The 19,041-nt window shown below is 34.6% G+C and overlaps 2 protein-coding genes across 3 annotated transcripts in view; both read left to right on the forward strand.

Moving 5' to 3' along the window:
• On the forward strand, nt 1-2,761 carry LOC147382971 (mitochondrial metalloendopeptidase OMA1-like). The gene is made up of 5 exons (XM_086427252.1): nt 1-15; nt 1,146-1,340; nt 1,681-1,720; nt 1,943-2,018; nt 2,569-2,761. The coding sequence occupies exons 1-5, from the start codon at nt 1-3 to the stop codon at nt 2,759-2,761; spliced, it is 519 nt and encodes a 172-aa protein (XP_086283378.1).
• A 3,406-nt stretch (nt 2,762-6,167) lies between these two features.
• The window catches only part of LOC147382972 (exportin-4 protein), a 35,224-nt gene continuing 22,350 nt past the window's right edge, over nt 6,168-19,041 (forward strand). Inside the window, exons 1-9 of one of the 2 annotated variants that reach the window (XM_086428405.1) lie at nt 6,168-6,388; nt 7,164-7,251; nt 10,048-10,156; nt 10,488-10,589; nt 12,001-12,043; nt 14,300-14,371; nt 14,475-14,570; nt 15,048-15,293; nt 15,391-15,574. In XM_086428405.1, coding sequence (XP_086284531.1) covers nt 6,299-6,388; nt 7,164-7,251; nt 10,048-10,156; nt 10,488-10,589; nt 12,001-12,043; nt 14,300-14,371; nt 14,475-14,570; nt 15,048-15,293; nt 15,391-15,574 — 1,030 coding nt within the window. In that variant the 5' untranslated portion in view covers nt 6,168-6,298. The other variant, XM_086428404.1, reaches the window with a different exon arrangement.

Raw genomic sequence — 19,041 nt, forward strand, 5'->3', positions numbered from 1 at the left:
ATGGTGTATCATGAGGTAGACATTTCTAACTATATAATGTTGGGATATATATTCACAATTTATGGGTCATCCCTGATTTTTGGTGAATCGCTTAACCATTTAGATCATTCTTACAATATTGAGTACTTGAAAACGAATAGACAGAATTTCGGTAATGATGATCATTAATTTTTTTTCTTGTGTCAAATATCGTAATATCTTATTAGGGAGGAAAAATATAGAAACAATCATAAAACATTTAGTCTGTGATTGTATAGATACTTCTTACACGAGATGGACATTCCATGGAGAACATTGAACATTGGAGGGGCGGAGATTATGTAATAGTCGAGTCTAGTACATCTGATCATTAGTGTGATGAAGACATGGTCCCAAAAATGACAGACATGATGAATGATGGACATTTTTCTAACAAAAAAAATGAAATTACTTGCATGGACGAGTGTCCTAATAGAACCGATGACCAAGTTCATGATGATTCAACAGATGATACTCAATATCGTCAAATGATAGAGGAAACGATGCAACCCTTATATCATTCATGTCGAAAAAAGAATACAAAATTTTCAGTTATAGTTGAGTTGCTCAGTATGAAGACTAGACATCAATGGTCTCAGAACAGTTTTGATAAATTATTACAAATGATTAAAAGGATATTGCCATATAATAACTCCTTACTAGAGTTTTGATATTGCTAGTATTAGAACTATTACCATCATTGAATAATGGTAGGGTATGCTTATTGATGAACTTTAGAAGGAATGTGAGATAGGCCAAATGAGCACTAGTAGATCTTGAAAAGCCAGATAAGGAGTATTATTTGATTTGTATCGATGAAATCATTGACTCTTCAACAGAGCTAATGGATAGAGCTGGACCCCAGGGAATTTTACTTGATATTCTTTGTGGTGAGATGATTAAATGACCTATGAGCAATTGTCGTGTCTTTTGAGGGCTAAGTCAAGACAATGTTTGGAGTGATCTTGGGTATTCGTCGAAAAATAGTACTGGGGCATGTGAAGGGAGCATTGTTCAATACCAAAAAGATAAAATTGGCACTAACGTTGAGTGGCAATGTAGAAGGAAAGTTGGAAGGAGATTGGTACCAAGAAGATGAAATTCTTAATGATAAGTAAGTTCAACAGAGTCGAGAGAGAGGTCAGGCATGTGGTTCGCAAATTGAAACTAAGCATTTGGAAGGATTTAATTGGGAAATATTGGTGGTAGGTGAACCTGTTGTGAATGTTTTTGGCCTCTTTGGTGGGAAGATAGTTGTTTTTACTAGATTATTGCAATTTTTCAAGACTGATATTGAGATAGCTACTATAATTAGGTATGATGTAATTTCCATAAATCTCAATTCTGTTTTAGATTTTCCTAGGTTGAAATTGAAATACAATCTTCACAATAAGAAAGCTTTATCTGTGAATTTTATTACCGAAAGAAAGTTTTTAAACTTTCTTTGTGTTCTGCAGTTTTGAACAAAGATCTGAAATTTCTGATTCTTTGGAATTTTATTTCAATTCCATTGGATGTGTTGCATTAGAATGGGTGGGGTCTGGTTTTTTTGGTGGTCTATATTAGGAGGTTGGGCATATATTTTTCCACTTATTTTTCATTTTAGCTTATGATTCAAATGTTTTTAGATATAACTAAGAAATAATTTCATGTTATCTCCAGGTTGGTCTAGGACATGGGGAGAAGAGTACTTTGGAAACGGGTATGCAACTTTAAACTATAAAAATGTTGTTTTGCAGACTGAGCTTATCTATTAAGCATTTTTCTAACTCAGATCTTCAAGTGAATTGGATTTCAATCAAAATTATACTTTCTGTTCTTTACATAATCAAGGTCCAGTTATGCAGACAGATAGTATTTAGTGATTGACTTGAGTTGTTTTCTCATATTATATTAAAACTAATGTTCCTGATCCGTGTATTAGGAAAGTGTACAAATATGGTCAAAAGCACAACTGGTGAAAGCTGGGATATCATTGTTGATGAGGAAACCTATTCTGAGTAAGATACAATTTTTTTTAATAACAACTTAAATTGGTTATAATGCAAATGCCACGTTCGTACATGACAACACAGTATCATTGTGCAAAAACATGGAGCATAGATTCAAATATTTGTTCAAAAGATATTTTATTGAATGAATTTGACTTTAAATTTGTGATGAAGGGCTGAACCTCATTTGTTCAGGTTTTTTCTTCCAATATTTATTGTACTCCCCCATTTTTAATGATAAGGATTCTTATAACAGTAAAGTAGAACCTATTGCTTTTAAATTTATTCATTCTTTCAATTCTTAACATTATGCAACTCAATTAGTTGGATATCTAAAAGACAATATTTACAATCTGATTGTAGCACTTGGTTTGATAAATTGTGATTTTTGATTTTTGTTTGTATTGCATTTTCATATAATCAAAGCCCTTGTCCTATATTTTGGGTTGGGTTGGGCTGGGCTTAACATACATATCTTCTGTTAATTCAAAGTGTTTTCATTTATGTTAATTCCAATCTAACCCAGCTTGTATGTGCTTATGTAACATTTTGTCTCAAGTGATGATCTGCTATTTTGCTATCTACTTACTACGATGGAAATGGAAGTAGATTACATTGGGCAACTATTGCTTGCTTCAACTCGATATGATCCTCGAGTGGCACCGATGCTGTATGAGAAGTTGGGGCATGTCACTGGCAATTCTGGTTCTATATGGAAAGATTATCTCCACACCCCTCCATCTGATAAGTAGAGAACACAATTGTTGGCCAAAGCCAAAGTCATGGAAGAAGCACTCTCAATTTACAAGGAAACGATAATAGGCCGAGGGGTCAAAGGCTTCTTGTAAGACGTAAAAAACTTGATTCGTTTTCAATTGAAAGTGGGATATTTTTGTAGACTTCATTATATTGATGTAAATGAACATGATCTCAGGAATTCTTTCAACATGTGAGATTAATATTTTTTTTTTTGTAACATGTTAAATCATTTTTTTAAAATCTTATTATTCTTTGATACTATGAATTTAATGCTAATTGGTGTGGATGGGATGTGAATGGATGGGGATGAGAATGGATGGGATGGGATGTGAATTTGGATGTGGATGGGATGGGATATGTATGTGTGATTTTTTCGCAAGTATAAGTTGAAGACAAAAACATTTGAGCACAATGAAAAGTGTTCTGATTGGGCTTTAAATTAATTCGATGGCCTCAAGTCATCAAAAATATGATAAGAATCTTAGAGTCGATAGCTTTTACACGTCAAAAATATGTTATTTGACGACCTCTAGTCGTCGAATATATGGTAAAAATCCTAGATTTGACAGCCTCAAGTCGTCGAATTTATGAAATTCTATGATTTTTAGCCGTCAAATGTTTTTTCGACAAGGCCCAATGCGATGGACTAATTCGACGGTTGTGGCAGGCAAATGGTTTCATAATTTGACGATTTTGGGCCGTCGATATTTGGGTATTTTCATGTAGTGTAGGGACATTTATCACAATGGGCATCTTCGTTCTTAGTGGTAATGCTATTGCTGACCTTTTAATTTAACAAGAATGCCAAACTCTCCCTTAAGAGAGAGAGAGAGAGAGAGAGAGAGAGAGAGAGGGGGGGGGGGAATGAGTTTTAGGAAATCCATAGTTTAATTGACAATATATGATTATTTTGGTAATTCACCCACCCTCTAGTGTTTCTCCTCTCACATTTTATTTAGAGCTATTACTGGCACCCAAACTTTTGCCTGCTACATACGACTAAAAATAAAGAAAATAAGTGAATAATTGATAATAAGTAATGGTTGAGGTGCCAATAAAAGCTCTTACATTTTTTGCTAGATTTTTTATTTTTTAGGATTTTACATGAGCCTTATTATTGTTATTTTGATAACGCGGTTTTGAACCTGTAGGCCCAATTAGTAAGGACTAGGCAATTGGCCTCTTTGAGAAGCATATCTTGCACAAATCCCCGAGTACATGCTATACTTGACAAACCCACACATATCAGGTAAGTCGGGATAAATTCCTGTGGGTAGCCAATCAAGGGGCTTGAACTCAAGTCCTCTCCCTTTGTTGAGGGATCCTTGGCCATTGTGCCTAACACTTGTTGGTTCATGAGCCTAACTGCAATTGTAAACAACTACTGAAATTGTTTCAATGAATATTATAATGTTTTGTAATGTTGAGATTATAATTGGATGAATCTCCATTTCGTGCATTGAATATGACAAAATTCTGATTTCGGTACACTGCTCATTTTAATTCCCAAAACATGTTTTTTCAATGAATTCGTCACTTTTATAATCTACAAATTCATTACTTTTGTAATCTACGAATTCGTTGATAAAATACCAGTGATCAATGATCTTGTTGATAATTTATCAATGAATTCATTGATTATAAAAGTGATAAATTCCTTGGAAAGCATGTTTTGAGAATTAAAATGAAGAAATCGGAATTTGGACATAAGTTGCGCACGTTTTGGGAAAAATCCAATTATAATTTTAGCCACACTTTTGTAATGTTTGAAGAGTGTGTAAAATCTTTAATGGGGATGTGATTTTTCCCTATTTATTAATATTATTTAATAAATAAATGAAGATGCATGTAAAAATGAACAATGATGAATGCACATGGTAAATCATGGTCTATACGTGGTTGACATGGCAAGGGCACAAAACCATATATCTTTTTCTTTGACTTTATAAAAATATCTTCTATTATCGTGCCAATTTTTCTGAAGTACATCCAAAGATTTGTGCTAAATTCTTCTTTGAGAATTTTCCCAAAACGTGTGCCACGTATGTCCAAATTCCAGTTTCGGTGCACTATTCATTTTAAATTCTCAAAACATGCATTTTGAGTGAATTCGTCACTTTTATAATCTATGAATTTGTTGGTATATTTACAAATTCTAAAATATTAAAAGTGACGAACTCCCAGGTTCTTGGGAATTAAAATGAACAATTTACCGAATATGGTTGGCAATGATTCGAAATATACTCGATGTCCAAACTGGTCAATTCGAAAAAACATGAAAAATCAGATTCAAATTTGCATCAATCTGATCTGAATATATTTCAATAATTTTTTTATATTCTTAATTTCATATAAATACATATAGATAAAATATTTTAGTCTTTTTATTTTTCTCTATATTGTAGTAGGAAAATAGATTTTGAAAATTTTAAAATTCTTGAACATTGATAATTTGAAAATAAGGCATGTGTTCAGATTGGACTGGATTGGTTTCGAATTAAGGATGAAATGAAATGGATTGGATTCGGTTCACATGTTCATTAATCCATTCAGATTGGATCAGATCGTGTACATCTTTTAAAAAATCCAGATTAGATCAGAGTGGTACTGATCCGATATCGAACTAATCTATTGCCAACCTTAAACGAACTTGGAATTTCATCATGTTCAGTAAAGGTGTCAATGGGTACCAATTTACTTGGAATTGAAAACGAAAACCCCGGTTCCAGTTCTCTTTTTATTGGAATCGATTAGAACCGAGTCTAATATGGAACTGGAATCATTAGGTTTTATTCGATGGGTACTCGCAGGTACCCAGAACCGATTTATTTTTACTTTATACATGATTCAAGGTTATTCTATATTTTAAAATTAACATGTATGATATAAAGTTCTTTAAATTTCATATAAATTAAATATTTGAGCATAAGATGAGTCATTTCTTTTTAAATTAATTACTTGTAAAGAAATAAATTTTAATATTTGAAAAAAAATTCATTAAATCATCATTTTAGTGGAATTTATTATTATCAAGTTGATACTGTATAAATAATATGTTTTTTTTAGAAGGAAATTTTTTTATAATTATTTTGAAATAATTTTTCTCGTTCGATTCTTGAGAATCGAAATCAACGAGTACATGATTTTTGACTATTTCGATTTCAGTTCCACTTATTTTAAAATCGGAATCGGAACTAACAACAACTGAAACCGATAAAATATAGTGGTTATGATTCTAATATTCATAGGAACAGAACTAGAATTGATCATTGAAACCCCTGATACTTAGCGCACCAAATGGAGATTAACCCATCTTTGAGATCACATGAAATGGAGTGCTTGTAGTAAAAGTTGGTGTGGCAGTAGAATGTCTCTATATAAAACTCTGAAGTCTCAAAATCCCTCCATTTATCTTCGAGTGATCAAAACCAAAACCAAAACCCTGCTTCGTCTCACGTCTCTCTCGACCTCACTGAGCTGTCCAGTCGATCATACATCAAGCTCCAATTTCCCAAAACCCTAAGAAGAAGATGCAGGGATCATTCCATGGAGGAACAATCGATTTAGCTCAACTTCAGTCCACTATGCAAGAAATCGAGCTTGCTTGCAGTTCGATTCAGGTTCGATTCTTCACCTCTTTGATCTCCTAGTTTCCATAAAAAATATCAATTCCTCGGTCAAATCCATCTTATTTTAGGAAATATTTTTGATAATCTCAATCTGGATTTTCCATGTTCTCGTGTTGATGTTGTACTCTATTGATGTTTACTGTTTGAATTATTGTTTCAGATCGGTTGGTTGTTAGATTATTAATTTAGTTTTTATTCGCTGTATTTCTGATGCAGAAAGAAACCTTTGGAAAAATTCTTGATAATCTCAATCTGGATTTTCCATGTTCTTGTTTTAGTGCTCATTGATGTACTCTAACGATGTTTTGGATTATTGTCTTGGATTGATTTGTTTATTTGGTTGTAGATTATTAGTTTAGTTATTTTTGATGCAGAAAGAAATCTTTGGAAAAATTCTTGATAATCTCAATCTGGATTTGCCATGTTCTTGTTTTGGTGCTTGTTAGTGACCTCTATTGATGTCTAATGATGAATTATTGTTTCAGATCGATAGGTTTATTTGTTTGTAGATTATTAATTTAGTTTTAGTTAATATTACTTATATTTTCGAAATGAGAGATTCTATTGCCACATCAAGTTTTGCTAATGATCCCCCCCCCCCCCCCCCTCCCAATTTATATGTAAATCACCGAAGAATTAGCACACATCTTGGGTGACGTTGGCAAAAGTTGGTCTGGCAATAAAAACTCTCTTTCAAAATATGGCTCAATTTGTCTTTGTACTTTCAAGTACTTAATTCCTATGTGTTTTACTTCTCTTTTAACAGATGCATACCAATCCAATAGCAGCTGAGACAACTATCTTACATCTACGACAATCTCCTCAGGCATATCAAAAATGCCAATTCATTCTTGGTAAGTTAATGTAATCATGCATTGTTCAATCTAACATGATTCCTTGTAGCCCATGAGACCATGATACTTCAATATGCCCGATGTACCCTGTAGGCCTATACACATGATACTATACTTAAACCAGATACTTCATAGATAGTTCTTCTTTAAAATGATCTAATTTCATATTATACCGCTAGTTATTTTTTCCTTAATCCAAATAATTTGCCTGCTCAGTAATATTTGTTATTATGTTATAACAAACTTACTTTATGATACTTTTACATATTAAAAGTTCCATTGCATTTGATATAAAATAAATGCAAAATTGATACTTGTCCTAGAAAAGCTAAAAAGCAAAGCATGAACCAAGATATTCAACAGGACACCCGTATACATATCTGTATCTTGTATTTTTAGAAATGAGGAATCTCATTCCCGTTTCTTGTACTAGTATCGTATCAGTATCCGCATCTGGCATCTTAGTCTGTATACATTTTAAGTTACAAAATTTGTTGTACCAGTATCTGTATCCGTATCCGCATCTGGGCATCTTAACCTATATTCATTTGTAGTTACAAAAATGATCAGTTTAGCCTTACAAAAGCTCTACGACCATTATTGCTGTCCATGGAATAATTGATTACATTAGTTTGTGCTGTGGTAGGTAGTGTCTTTGAACTAGAGAAACAGATATATGCAATGCACACACATAAATGATATCATAATTCATGAAGGATGGCACAGAAATAAGTACCATTAAAATTTTCTTCTAGAGCGTTTATTGTTTTGATAGATTGATTGAGATAGTAGGAAAGGATTTGGAGATGCATGCTTAGTGTAAGATTTGGTTCTTGACATAATGGAATTATTGAACAAGATTCAAGTGGTAGATCCTGAATTGTCGGGACAAGGCTACGATATTGGTATAGTTATAAGTTTCCCATTCTTTTTATTGATAAAGTTAATAATGATGCTAAGTTGAAGTGTAGATGCTAATGACATAGGGATCTGTGTGGGATTTGAGACTAATGAAGTTCGGAAATTACTAGCATTTTCAAAATGTATTGCAAATAAAAAGTTGCCTCTACAATTGCTATTGATGATTTTTTTTTGATAAGTATAATTTATTGATGGGTTGGGATCCGTTGACTCCTAAGAATGACTCATGAAAAAAACACATGATCCCAACCCTTTAAACACAAAATCCAAAGGTTGAGATTTATGAGTATCTTGATTACACAAATCTCGGAGATGTTTATCCTGAGGATAAATCTCAACCATTGGATTTTGCATTTAAAGGGTTGGGATCATGTGTTTTTTTCATGAGTCATTCTTAGGAGTCAAGGGATCTTGATCCTTTATTGATTTAGATGGGAGATTGAGGAGACTTCCCAATTACATAGAAAAAAAAATCAAATTTTTTTTTGGAACCAAGCACATCAGGTCTTGTTTAAACCGGCAAGTCATCAAAGAACACCCCTTTAAATTCCTCAAAAATCCTGCACACACACACAAAAAAAAAAAAACCTTGAATACTAATAATCACCTCTTGAAGGGTTAACCTTCCCCTCAGAGATTCTTTTATTCCTTTTCCCCAAGTTCTCTAACATACAACAAAAGGCGTTAAAAGTCCGTAAAATTTTCTCTCTATGCGAAAGGGACAATGACAAAGACATTGTTGAGAAAGAGATCACTTTTCTTGGATGAAATGAAACAATTGATTCATGTAACAGGAGAAAGATTTCCCATTCTTTAGCTGGAAAGACATGTGGTCATGAAAGAAGGATTAAGTGGAACAGAATTGACATGGTGGTAGAGTCGTGGAAACGCTTGTCTTCCATATGACTTTGAAATAATTTCAAATAGAATTAGAAAAACCCAATTAGTATGAAACGACAAAATGGAGTGAGACCAAACCTTTCTAACATATGGGCAATGGATCAACATGTGGTTTACGTCTACCGAATCTCAAACAGGTGATCTCCATCTCTCCCTTTCTCCCGCGTGCGCACTCACATATACCTTACTGTTTTACCCAGTTTTGCAAACAATCTAATGTAAATACCTGTTTGCTTGGCTAATTGGTTTGGACCCTTCTCTTTACATATGGTGCTCGACTCTTCCATATGAAGGGGTCGGTATTTATATGTTTTATATCTTTCCTCGTAGAGTTTTGGCATAGTCTCGTGAGGATAAGTGAGGTCATTTTTTTTTCTTTTACCCAATCTTCTTGTATACCTGTAGTATACCATCCTAATAAGTAGGACGATGCATTTTCTGTTTGTTTGAAGAGACTCGTGCACGTATATCACTATGTGTAAACCATGTTAGTGTGGTCCATACTATTAGTGCTCTAACTCTGGAATCTCTCTTATAATTTTCTTGTTGGATGTAACTTATTTCATTTGATAGAAAAATATGCTAGAGAAACCTTCACTGGTTTTGGAGTATGCGAATTTTTTTTTTTTTTTTGATAAGTATAAATTTTATTAAAGAAAGAGGCAAATACAACAGCCGGTTGAGATGACCAACCGAAAGGAAAAAACAACTAAGAATTACAAATAGAGTCCCATCTAAAGACGAAATCCTCAAAGAAGACACCCTTAAACTCTGGACCAAATTTGCACCAAAAAAATAGCAGCACCAAAACATTCAGCACAATATCCTGAAAAGAAGAGACCACTCCTTTGGAGTATGTGAAATTGACATCAAACTCCATTCATTTATGGCTCACACGTCCCTTCCCTCCCTTCCCTCTCTATCATGTATCAGTATTTCCAGGACCAGTCATACTAATAAAATTTAGACATCCAGAAAATTCTCAAGTGGCAAATGCCAGATTTCAGGCTGCTGCAGCAATTCGAGACGTAGCAATAAGGCAATGGGGACTTCTTACAGATGATGACAAGAGAAGATTAGTAAGGTATGTTTATATATACACAAATGTCCATCTGTTTTCTGCCTCTGGTCGTGTGTTCGAAACTGGGTTGTCTCCTGATTTATCCTGTTGCACTTTGAGAAACTCCGTGGTGTTAGGGCGTGTGAATGCGACCGTAGGGATTAGTCCCATCCCAAAAGGGATGTGGGATACTCTGCGTTACGAAAAAAGAAAAAAAAGTAATTTCATGCATGCATGGATGTCCTTATGAAGTCTATGTCTCTTTTCTGTTGAGTACTTTTTGAGTTTTAGCTTACCAATTTTATTACAAGGAAACTTGACTTGGTTTCCTTTTTTGCTTCTTTTCTGTTGGTAGTTTTTGCTTGTGCTTTGTCATGCAACATGCTAGTTCAGCTGATGGCTATGTTCAAGCAAAGGTTTCTGCTGTGGGGGCTCAATTTTTAAAAGAGGCTGGTAAGTTGTGTTTAACTGGAGCTGAGTTTCAATTTAGACAATCGAATCCGCAGAAACAATTGTATTTGCATAAAGTTTGTGCCAGCATCCACTTCTTGTCTGGGTGCCTAAAAACTTGTATCGCTTCAGTAAGAGGACGATCTATAGAATAATTCACAAGAAGATGATTTATAGATATCTAACCAATCATAACCCATTTCCATTAATGAATCAATGTAATTTGTAATTACTAGTAAAATCTGTAAGAAGCTATGGGTATTTTCTTTTTAATTATAAATTCTATTGATATTTTGGATACTCTTTTTTTTTGAAGATTAGCTTGGCGAAGTTTACTATTTATCTAAATATTTGCATAGAAAACTTGCAATTTTATAAATTTTATACCTGAATGGAAGTTTAATCATTTTGTCAAAATATTTCATGAAATGGTAAAGTTATGATTGGTTAGAAGGTGTTAAAAATCCATAAATGAACAATGATTTCCACCAAAATATGTACGAAAAGAAGCTGTCAGTTAAATTCCTTGTCGAGCCTTATTGAAATGGAAATATTTAATTATATTTCATAGAAATTTGATGAAGTTTAAAACAATGCATGCGGACTTATAGGATATGCTCAACTTGTGGAAGCTCTAAAATCATGACTTAGTTCTATACTTCCAGGTATTTTAACTAATTATATTAATTGTAACTTTAAAGCCTACACATTTTTTTTAAATATATTATCCACAAATTGAGTAAAGCACAAAGCTACCAATCTAGCAAACTAAATCAAGATTATGCATGAAGTAAATTAGTTGTCACGAAAGCTAAGACAATAATGAATGTCCTGAATAGAATTTGTTGGACTAAGCTGAATGAATCAAGCCAACCCAACTAAGCTTACCCCCAGGCACTAGGTAGATTGCTTTCTGTCTCACCATGGGAAAATCTAACTGAGCTTGAAACTATATATGTGAAAGTAAAACCAGTCACCATCGTATGCAATATTTTTACTTGTGCTGTACAACATAAAAGGCTGACAAAGGCATTGAGTGAGATGGTGAGAAAGGAGTTTATAGCCTTTTAACAGAAGACTTGGCTCTTGACAGAATATAATGGCAGAACCTGTGACAGAATATAATGGCAGAACCCGATTTATTTGGCTGACCCAAGTGGTGGGAAATGGCTGGGTTGATGTTGTATATAATCACTTGAATCTAACCTTAAGGAGTGCTGTGTATGGATTTTCTTGTTGTGCCAAGGCAATGTGTGAATATTTTGTTTTATCCATGCCATGTTTTACTTTCTTAGTGTTTCGATTTAGAAAATGTCGTAAATAACCTTTTAGTCATTGGCTTGCATAATATGACATATTACTCATTCATATTGAAAGTTGAAGCCTTAGGTTTTCTGACTTATGTTTTTCTCATGCAGGCTAGACTTCACAGTAGCTGAGAAAGAAGCTTTTCTATCTGAGGTATCAACATGTGGTGTCCTTCAAAATTATGTGCAACTATTATCCTGTAACTTTTCCTTCTATTCTCACAGCGATGATCTATTATGCTGTTTCTACTAATCAAATTACCTCTACTCTGTCAATTATATATATGAGATCTATTTGGGGCTTTTAATACATGTTATCCATAGAGCTCATTTATAGAAGGATTACTCACTATTCTCTAATTATGCCAGTGGTTGTATTCCATATTGTTGTGAACCAGTACAATCATGACACAAATTATGTTTGGGAGTAATGTTTGGAAACGTTGCCAACATGACACGGCTTACAATAGCAAGGAGATTTTGAATCCGGTTCTTGAAAGATTGGGGAAGAGGTTGAGTAAGTGGAAGGTGAGATATTTATCTAAAGGGGAAAAGATAACACTGATAAGAAGCACGTTGTCCAGCATTCTGAATTACTACATGTCATTATTCTCTTTTCCGAGGAGTGTGGAGTTAACGATGGACAAGATTTGTAGAGATTTCTTTTGGCATGGCAAGAACACAAGAAAATACCACATGGGGAGTTGGGGGAAGATTTGTATCTCTAAGTTGCATGGAGGGTTGGGTATTAGAAGTTTTGCAAATATGAATTCAGCTTTGTTGGCCAAGTGGTTATGGAGATTTGGTGAGGAAAGTGACAACCTTTGGAGAAATGTGGTGGCACAAAGTATGGGGTGAATGAGTTTGGCTGGGAGAGTAGAGAAGCAAAATGTGCTCATGGGTGTGGGGTATGGAAAGGTATTCTTCGAAGAACTACTTTTTATAAGAAGGTGAAATTCAAAGTGGGGAGGAGCAATAGAGTCAGGTTTTGGGAGGATAGATGGTGCGGAGATACACCTTTGATGAAGCTTTTCCTGGAGTTATACGTTATGTCTGACAAGAAAATGAAGTCTGTTGATTCCTTTTTTATTGGGTATAATAGGGAGAGAGTGTGGGATTTGGGTTTCAGGTGCAATTTTAATGATTGGGAAATGGATAGTGTGGGGAGGCTTTTGGAAGTGATTGGGTCTACGCCGATTAGTGCCGAGATGGAGGATCGTAGGTTGTGGGACGGTATGAAGAATGGAGTCATCTCGGTAAAGTCAATGTATGTTGCCGACTATGGACCAATTGATTAGAGAATGAAATTCTCCTAATTGTTGCTTGATGTGCACTTCATTTGTTTCTACTTTTGGCATGGTCTTGCTTTCTGGAGGGTTTCTTTGATGGTTTTTTTTTTTTTTTTCTCAAAGCTTGGGGAGCTAAGGTTTTGTTGAAAGTTTCGGTGTTTATTTGGCTAGCTGGTTTGAGCAAATTGACAACTATGGACCAATTGATTAGAGGAGGCTTCCATTCTCCTAATTGTTGCTTGATGTGCATGAGTACTGAGGAGACGACGCATCATTTGTTTCTACATTGCACTTTTGTTCGCCAAGTGGGTCCCATTTCATCAAACTCTTTGGCATGGTCGGTTGCTTTCTGAAGAGGGTCAAGGAGCTCTTTGAATCTTTAGCGAGCATGGGTTTTTTTTTTTTTTTCAAAGCTTCTAAGAATATTTTGTGGAGCTTGCTTCCTTTTGCTATTTGTTGCGGGATTTGGAAGGAAAGAAATAGTAGAACTTTCGAGGGAAAGGAACAATATATACATGATCTTATCCGTTCTAGGATTTTTGTTCTTTTGGGGGAAGGTATTTAAAGGGATTTTTTTTGAGGCTTTTGTTATTAGGTGGGAGGTTATTTGTAACTTAGAGGCGGCTAAGGGGGCTTCGTTTTCTATCTTCTTTGTTTAGCTGTATTTGGGGTCTTCTCAACCCCGCCTTTTTCTCTCTTTCTAATAAAATTTCAACTTATAAAAAAAAGTAATGTTTGGAATGTATCAACACGTTCAGTCTCATTTTTGTGATTTTGAAATGCCAAAACTCCAAAATGAAATTTTATTTTAAACTTCAATTAGACTGCCTTTATTTTCTTGTTTGTCTGTTTCACGGTACCCATTTTGGAAAATAAACAATAAATTTTTTTAAAAAGAAAACTACAACTAAAATTTTGACTATGAAATTAGTATATAATAAACGGTGATTAGCTGCTTTTCCTCTTGCAATATCTCACCTGTTGATCAGGGGAAGTGTCTAATCGCCATCTATACACCTTTATTTGGAATTGTCTGAGAGTACAATTTTTTTTTGTAAATTCAAGTAATTGCTTCCTTGAGGTTTTCTGAGAACATCTGACAGTTTGGTTACAAAATACAGATGAAGCAGGCTGTTCTTGGCAATCATGGTGTAGATGTGCAATTCTTTGGGATCAATTTCCTGGATTCCATGGTATTTATACAATCTGAAGATTATTGCGGCATCTTTTGGATTTTACATCATGCTACAGCTCTCTTTTTCCTAGCTTTTGGAAGTAAAAAAATGTTATTTTCAGGTATCAGAATTCTCGCCCTCTACTTCATCTGCGATGGGCCTTCCAAGGGAGTTTCATGAGCGGTGCCGGGATTCATTGGAGCGTGACTATATAAAGGTGGTTCTTCCAGTTTCTGTTTGCATCCTATCATCAGATATCGACCATTTTTTGAGGGACAAACTAGTTGCACGCCACGCACTACCAATTGCCACCATCACTTAAAATTTCCCTTTACACTCCATTTGGATGATTGCACTCAAAATTAAAATAATAATATAGAGCTCCTTTGTTTGTTTGTTCTTCTTCAACCATGCTCACATAAATTATTGTTGGTTCAATGATTTTGGTAAGAAATACTTGGTTGTATAACAAACATGTTTACAATTTACTTGAGCAGAGAAGACAAAGTCACGAGAAGGTGAATAACCCTAAATCTTTGCATTACTGATAATAAAGTGCAAGTAGGTTAAAATGAGGTAGCAAAAAAGGTTCATTTTTAAAGGTTGGTGTGCAACTAGTCGGTCCCCCTTTTTAACTAAGCATAGATCATTATTAAGTCTTAATATACTGTTCTTTTTTTTTTTCCTTTGGCAGAAATTCTACTGCTGGGCCCAGGATGCTGCATTAAGCGTCACAAACATAATACTAGAATGCAATTCCCCCGAAGCACAAGTTAAAGTTTGTTCTGCTGCACTGCACCTCATGCTTCAAATCTTGAATTGGGATTTCCGATGCAACAAAAACACAGTTGATGCTGCCAATAACAGATTAAATGTTTTCTCATCTGGACCTAGACATGATACTGTATTTCTTGGGAAGTCTGAATGTGTCTTGGTACAGGTGACAATTTAAACCGTTCTATATCTTACTAATACTGTTAGACATTGACTTGAAAATATTCTATAACTTACTTTTCTCTCTTTTATGGTGTTTGTAGCCAGGGCCAACATGGCGTGATGCTTTGATTGATAGTGGTCATATCGGTTGGCTCTTGGGCTTATATGGGACATTGCGACAAAAGATTGCTTGTGATGGTCATTGGATTGACTCTCCGCTTGCAGTTTCGGCCCGAAAGCTTATAATACAGTTTTGCTCCTTAACAGGGACCATATTTCCATCTGGTAAATATTCAAGTGCTTCATCTCTATCATTCATAAAAGTGCTAAAATATTTCTTTGAAGTATACACCTTCTCTTTGTGCACCTCAAAGTTCATATTCATATACTAGAGATATGTAATTATTGCTTTCTTGTAATTAATCGCGATAATAATGTGATGAAATATACAAGATGTTTTTTTAGCTTTTATGACTGGGGGATGGCAAAAGCGGTTTAGATGGAGAGTACTTACATCCGGCTTGAAAAGAATATCATGAGAATTGGGCTCGAGTTAGGCGAAACTAAAGTAAAGACTATTAAATCTAGTTTTCTATCCCGTTCTCGACAACAACTCATTAGATGATCACAGAGAGCAAAGACCTCCTCTTGTCCAGTATCTGGCTTTTCAAGCCAAAAATACGGGGCTTCATCAATTGTTCACATTTGACAGTGGTTTCTAGGGCAGAAAACAAGTTTAAGCTACTCTCAAATGGAGAGAAGTAATTTTTGCTGTTTAAATCTATTTTGGGAAAAGACAAGGTTAGATAAAATGGTAGGGGGTTGTGAGAGCAAGGTTAAATGGATAGGACTGAGTAAAGATCAGCTGTGGACTAGGAATCTGAGTGAAGGAGAAGAAATGGCAGTAAGTAACAAAGGTGGAAGGAATTGATGGAAAGAGTTTTATGCATGACATATAGAAAGAAGGTATTGTGAAGGTGCCTTTGGACATATTGAGGGGGAGTAAATCAATGTGATATAAGAAATGGAATTTTTAGAGGAAAATTTGTGTTGGAATCTTGTGAATGGTCAAGGAGGTAGGTGTAGAGGGGAGAAAAACAGTTACACAATTTGAGCTAATAATTCTGTTATGAAATGATTGGGGCATGGGAAATGATGATAGGAGAGGTGGTGAAATCCTTGATTCAGCTTCAGAGACAGATATCATGATATTGCGGGAATATGGAATGCATGAATGATGGAATAATCTGTGAGATTTGGGGGTTGAAAGTTGGGTGGTGTGCGGTATACCTGTCAACTAGAGGAACGATAATTGGAATAGTTATGATGTGGAGCTAAGGTTGGCAGACACATTAGTGAGGTTGTTATCAGTGTCGATCCTATTAGTTGGTTATGTGAAGGAAAGGATATTGGCATGCGCAGGAGTGTATGGATCCACGGATTGTAGGTTTAAATGCAAGTGCAACCCTAAGAGGAATTAAATGTTTGGTAGGTTTATGCAACATGTGGTGTGTTGTTGGAGAGGAGGGGGGGGGGGGGGGGGGGGGGGGGTATGCACTTGGTAGTGCTTAGCAAATTTGATAACCTTCTGTCCAACACGTTTGCAAGGGGAACAATGACTTTTTTTGGGTAAGTTGAAAAGGCCTCATATTTCCAAATTTCAAGTTTCCAGTCCACACAATTTCAAATTCTAAGCTTTGACTTTAATAAAAATACTATTATTTTATATTTCAACAAGAAGAAATTCTATTTTGGAATAATTGAAAGCTTTTTGCAGTAAATTACTATCTTACATTTATTGCAAAATGTAAGTAAATATTATTTTTTTAATAACTATCTTTACATAATGTTGATACTACAAGAATTTACCTATGAATCAAATCAATTCAAAAACTTCCTTTGCATATATTATTATTTTATGTTCAAATTTATTTCTAAAAACTCAAATTGTTTTGCATGTGAAATAACTAGGACAAGAGAAAAAAGAAAAAGATTCATAAGAAGACTACATGATTAATGCATTATTTTAGAAATAGCTAAAAGTTTATTTGAGGCGTATGCTTCACATTGAAGTGTAAGGGTGTCTCTTGGTTGAGGTTTACCCCTCAACTGTTTTTCTCATTTCTTCCTTGCCCTGTGGGGCATTTTATTAAGCCTCAACCTGAGTTATGCATTGAGGTGTACACCTCATATTCCTTTATGCAAATAGTAAAAGAGCAAGATGAAGACACCAAAGAACATGGATTGTGACAGTGAACTCAATTCTCAATAATAAAAGGTTCGGCATTTCATTTATCAAAAAAATAAATAAAAATTAGAAGACTTGGCTTTGAAGTTTGGACAAAGTAGAATGGATGAACATAATTTGTTTAGTTGAGCTAAATCTTGGGAGAAGGCTTTGTTGTTGTTCTTATATACTTATGGAGACGCTAATGTCCATGACTTCGTCATGGGGATGTTAGCGGCCTCTGAAACCATAGATTTTTCATAAATGTCCCTAAGTATCATTTCTTATTGTCTCTTGGAGCAAAAAGTTAACGGTGCTATTGTCATTCTGCTATCACATTTCCTAGATATAATAAAACATCAAAGTGTTATTTACAAATGTTTCATTCATAATGACAATAAAAGCTGTGCTTTTTCGCGCTAAAAAACATAATAGATTTCGGCATTTATGGAAGAATGATGGTCGGGGAAGTTGCTAATGGTCCCATGAAGTCTTGGACTTGGCCAATGGCCATTCCTCACTCATATGAGCTTGGATTGAGGTCCTCATGGGCTCAAATGACACCTTGACCCTCGAGCTTTCATGGTTTGGATTAGGTTTATAATAATTCAAAAAAATTAACTTTTTCTTGAATGATCAAAGGGTTGGAAAATGGAGGACCACTAAACACCAAATTTAAAATGCGTTGGCCAATGGTGAAAAAATGTCTTTTCTAATTTTTTTTTCCGGATTCGTAAAATTGTGTTCTACATCCATGTGGAACTCAATCATGTTTTTGGGTGCCACATGGCTTCTAACTGAAACATTGCGTTGAGATGAAGATTTTAAACATATATATATATATATATATATATATGGGTAGCGTTCAATGGCAAACTTTTTAGCAAACTTTTTGGCAAAACATTTTCAAAACATGAGTTAGAGGTTTTGGAATGGGCTGATTTTGGTGAGGATGATCTCTACGGTGAGGAGATCATCATCACCAAAAATCAGCCCATTCCAAAACTTCTAACCCCATCAAAAACAGTTTACAAAATGGACGGTCCACAATTTTTCAGCTTGTAAACATGGGTTAGAAGTTTTGGAATGGACTGATTTTTGGTGAGGATGATCTCCTCACCGTAGAGATCATCCTCACCAAAAATCAGTTCCAAAACCTCTAACTCATGTTTTGAAAATGTTTTGCCAAAAAGTTGGCCATTGAACGCCCCCCATATATATATATATATATAGGGGAATGCTAACGTCCAATACTTCATGGGGACATTAGCATTGTCCAATACTTTTTTTTCCCAATAATACCCCTTGTTTTGTTTTTTAGTGAAAAAGACAAGGTATGTTAGTCTTTTACATAATAAATGCTATGCGCATTTGAGTATTTTGAATTAAAAATCTTTATTGTAGTATACTTTGGTAATCAATGCCAACATAATAAATGTACTTATTGTATAAAAGACTAAAATAACCATGTATTTTTCATTTAAAGACAAAACAAGGAGGGGTATTATTAGAAAAAAAAAGTGTT

The sequence above is a fragment of the Akebia trifoliata genome, chromosome 16, assembly GCF_017979445.1.
Source record: "Akebia trifoliata isolate Shusen 1 chromosome 16, ASM1797944v1, whole genome shotgun sequence".
NCBI lineage: Eukaryota > Viridiplantae > Streptophyta > Magnoliopsida > Ranunculales > Lardizabalaceae > Akebia > Akebia trifoliata.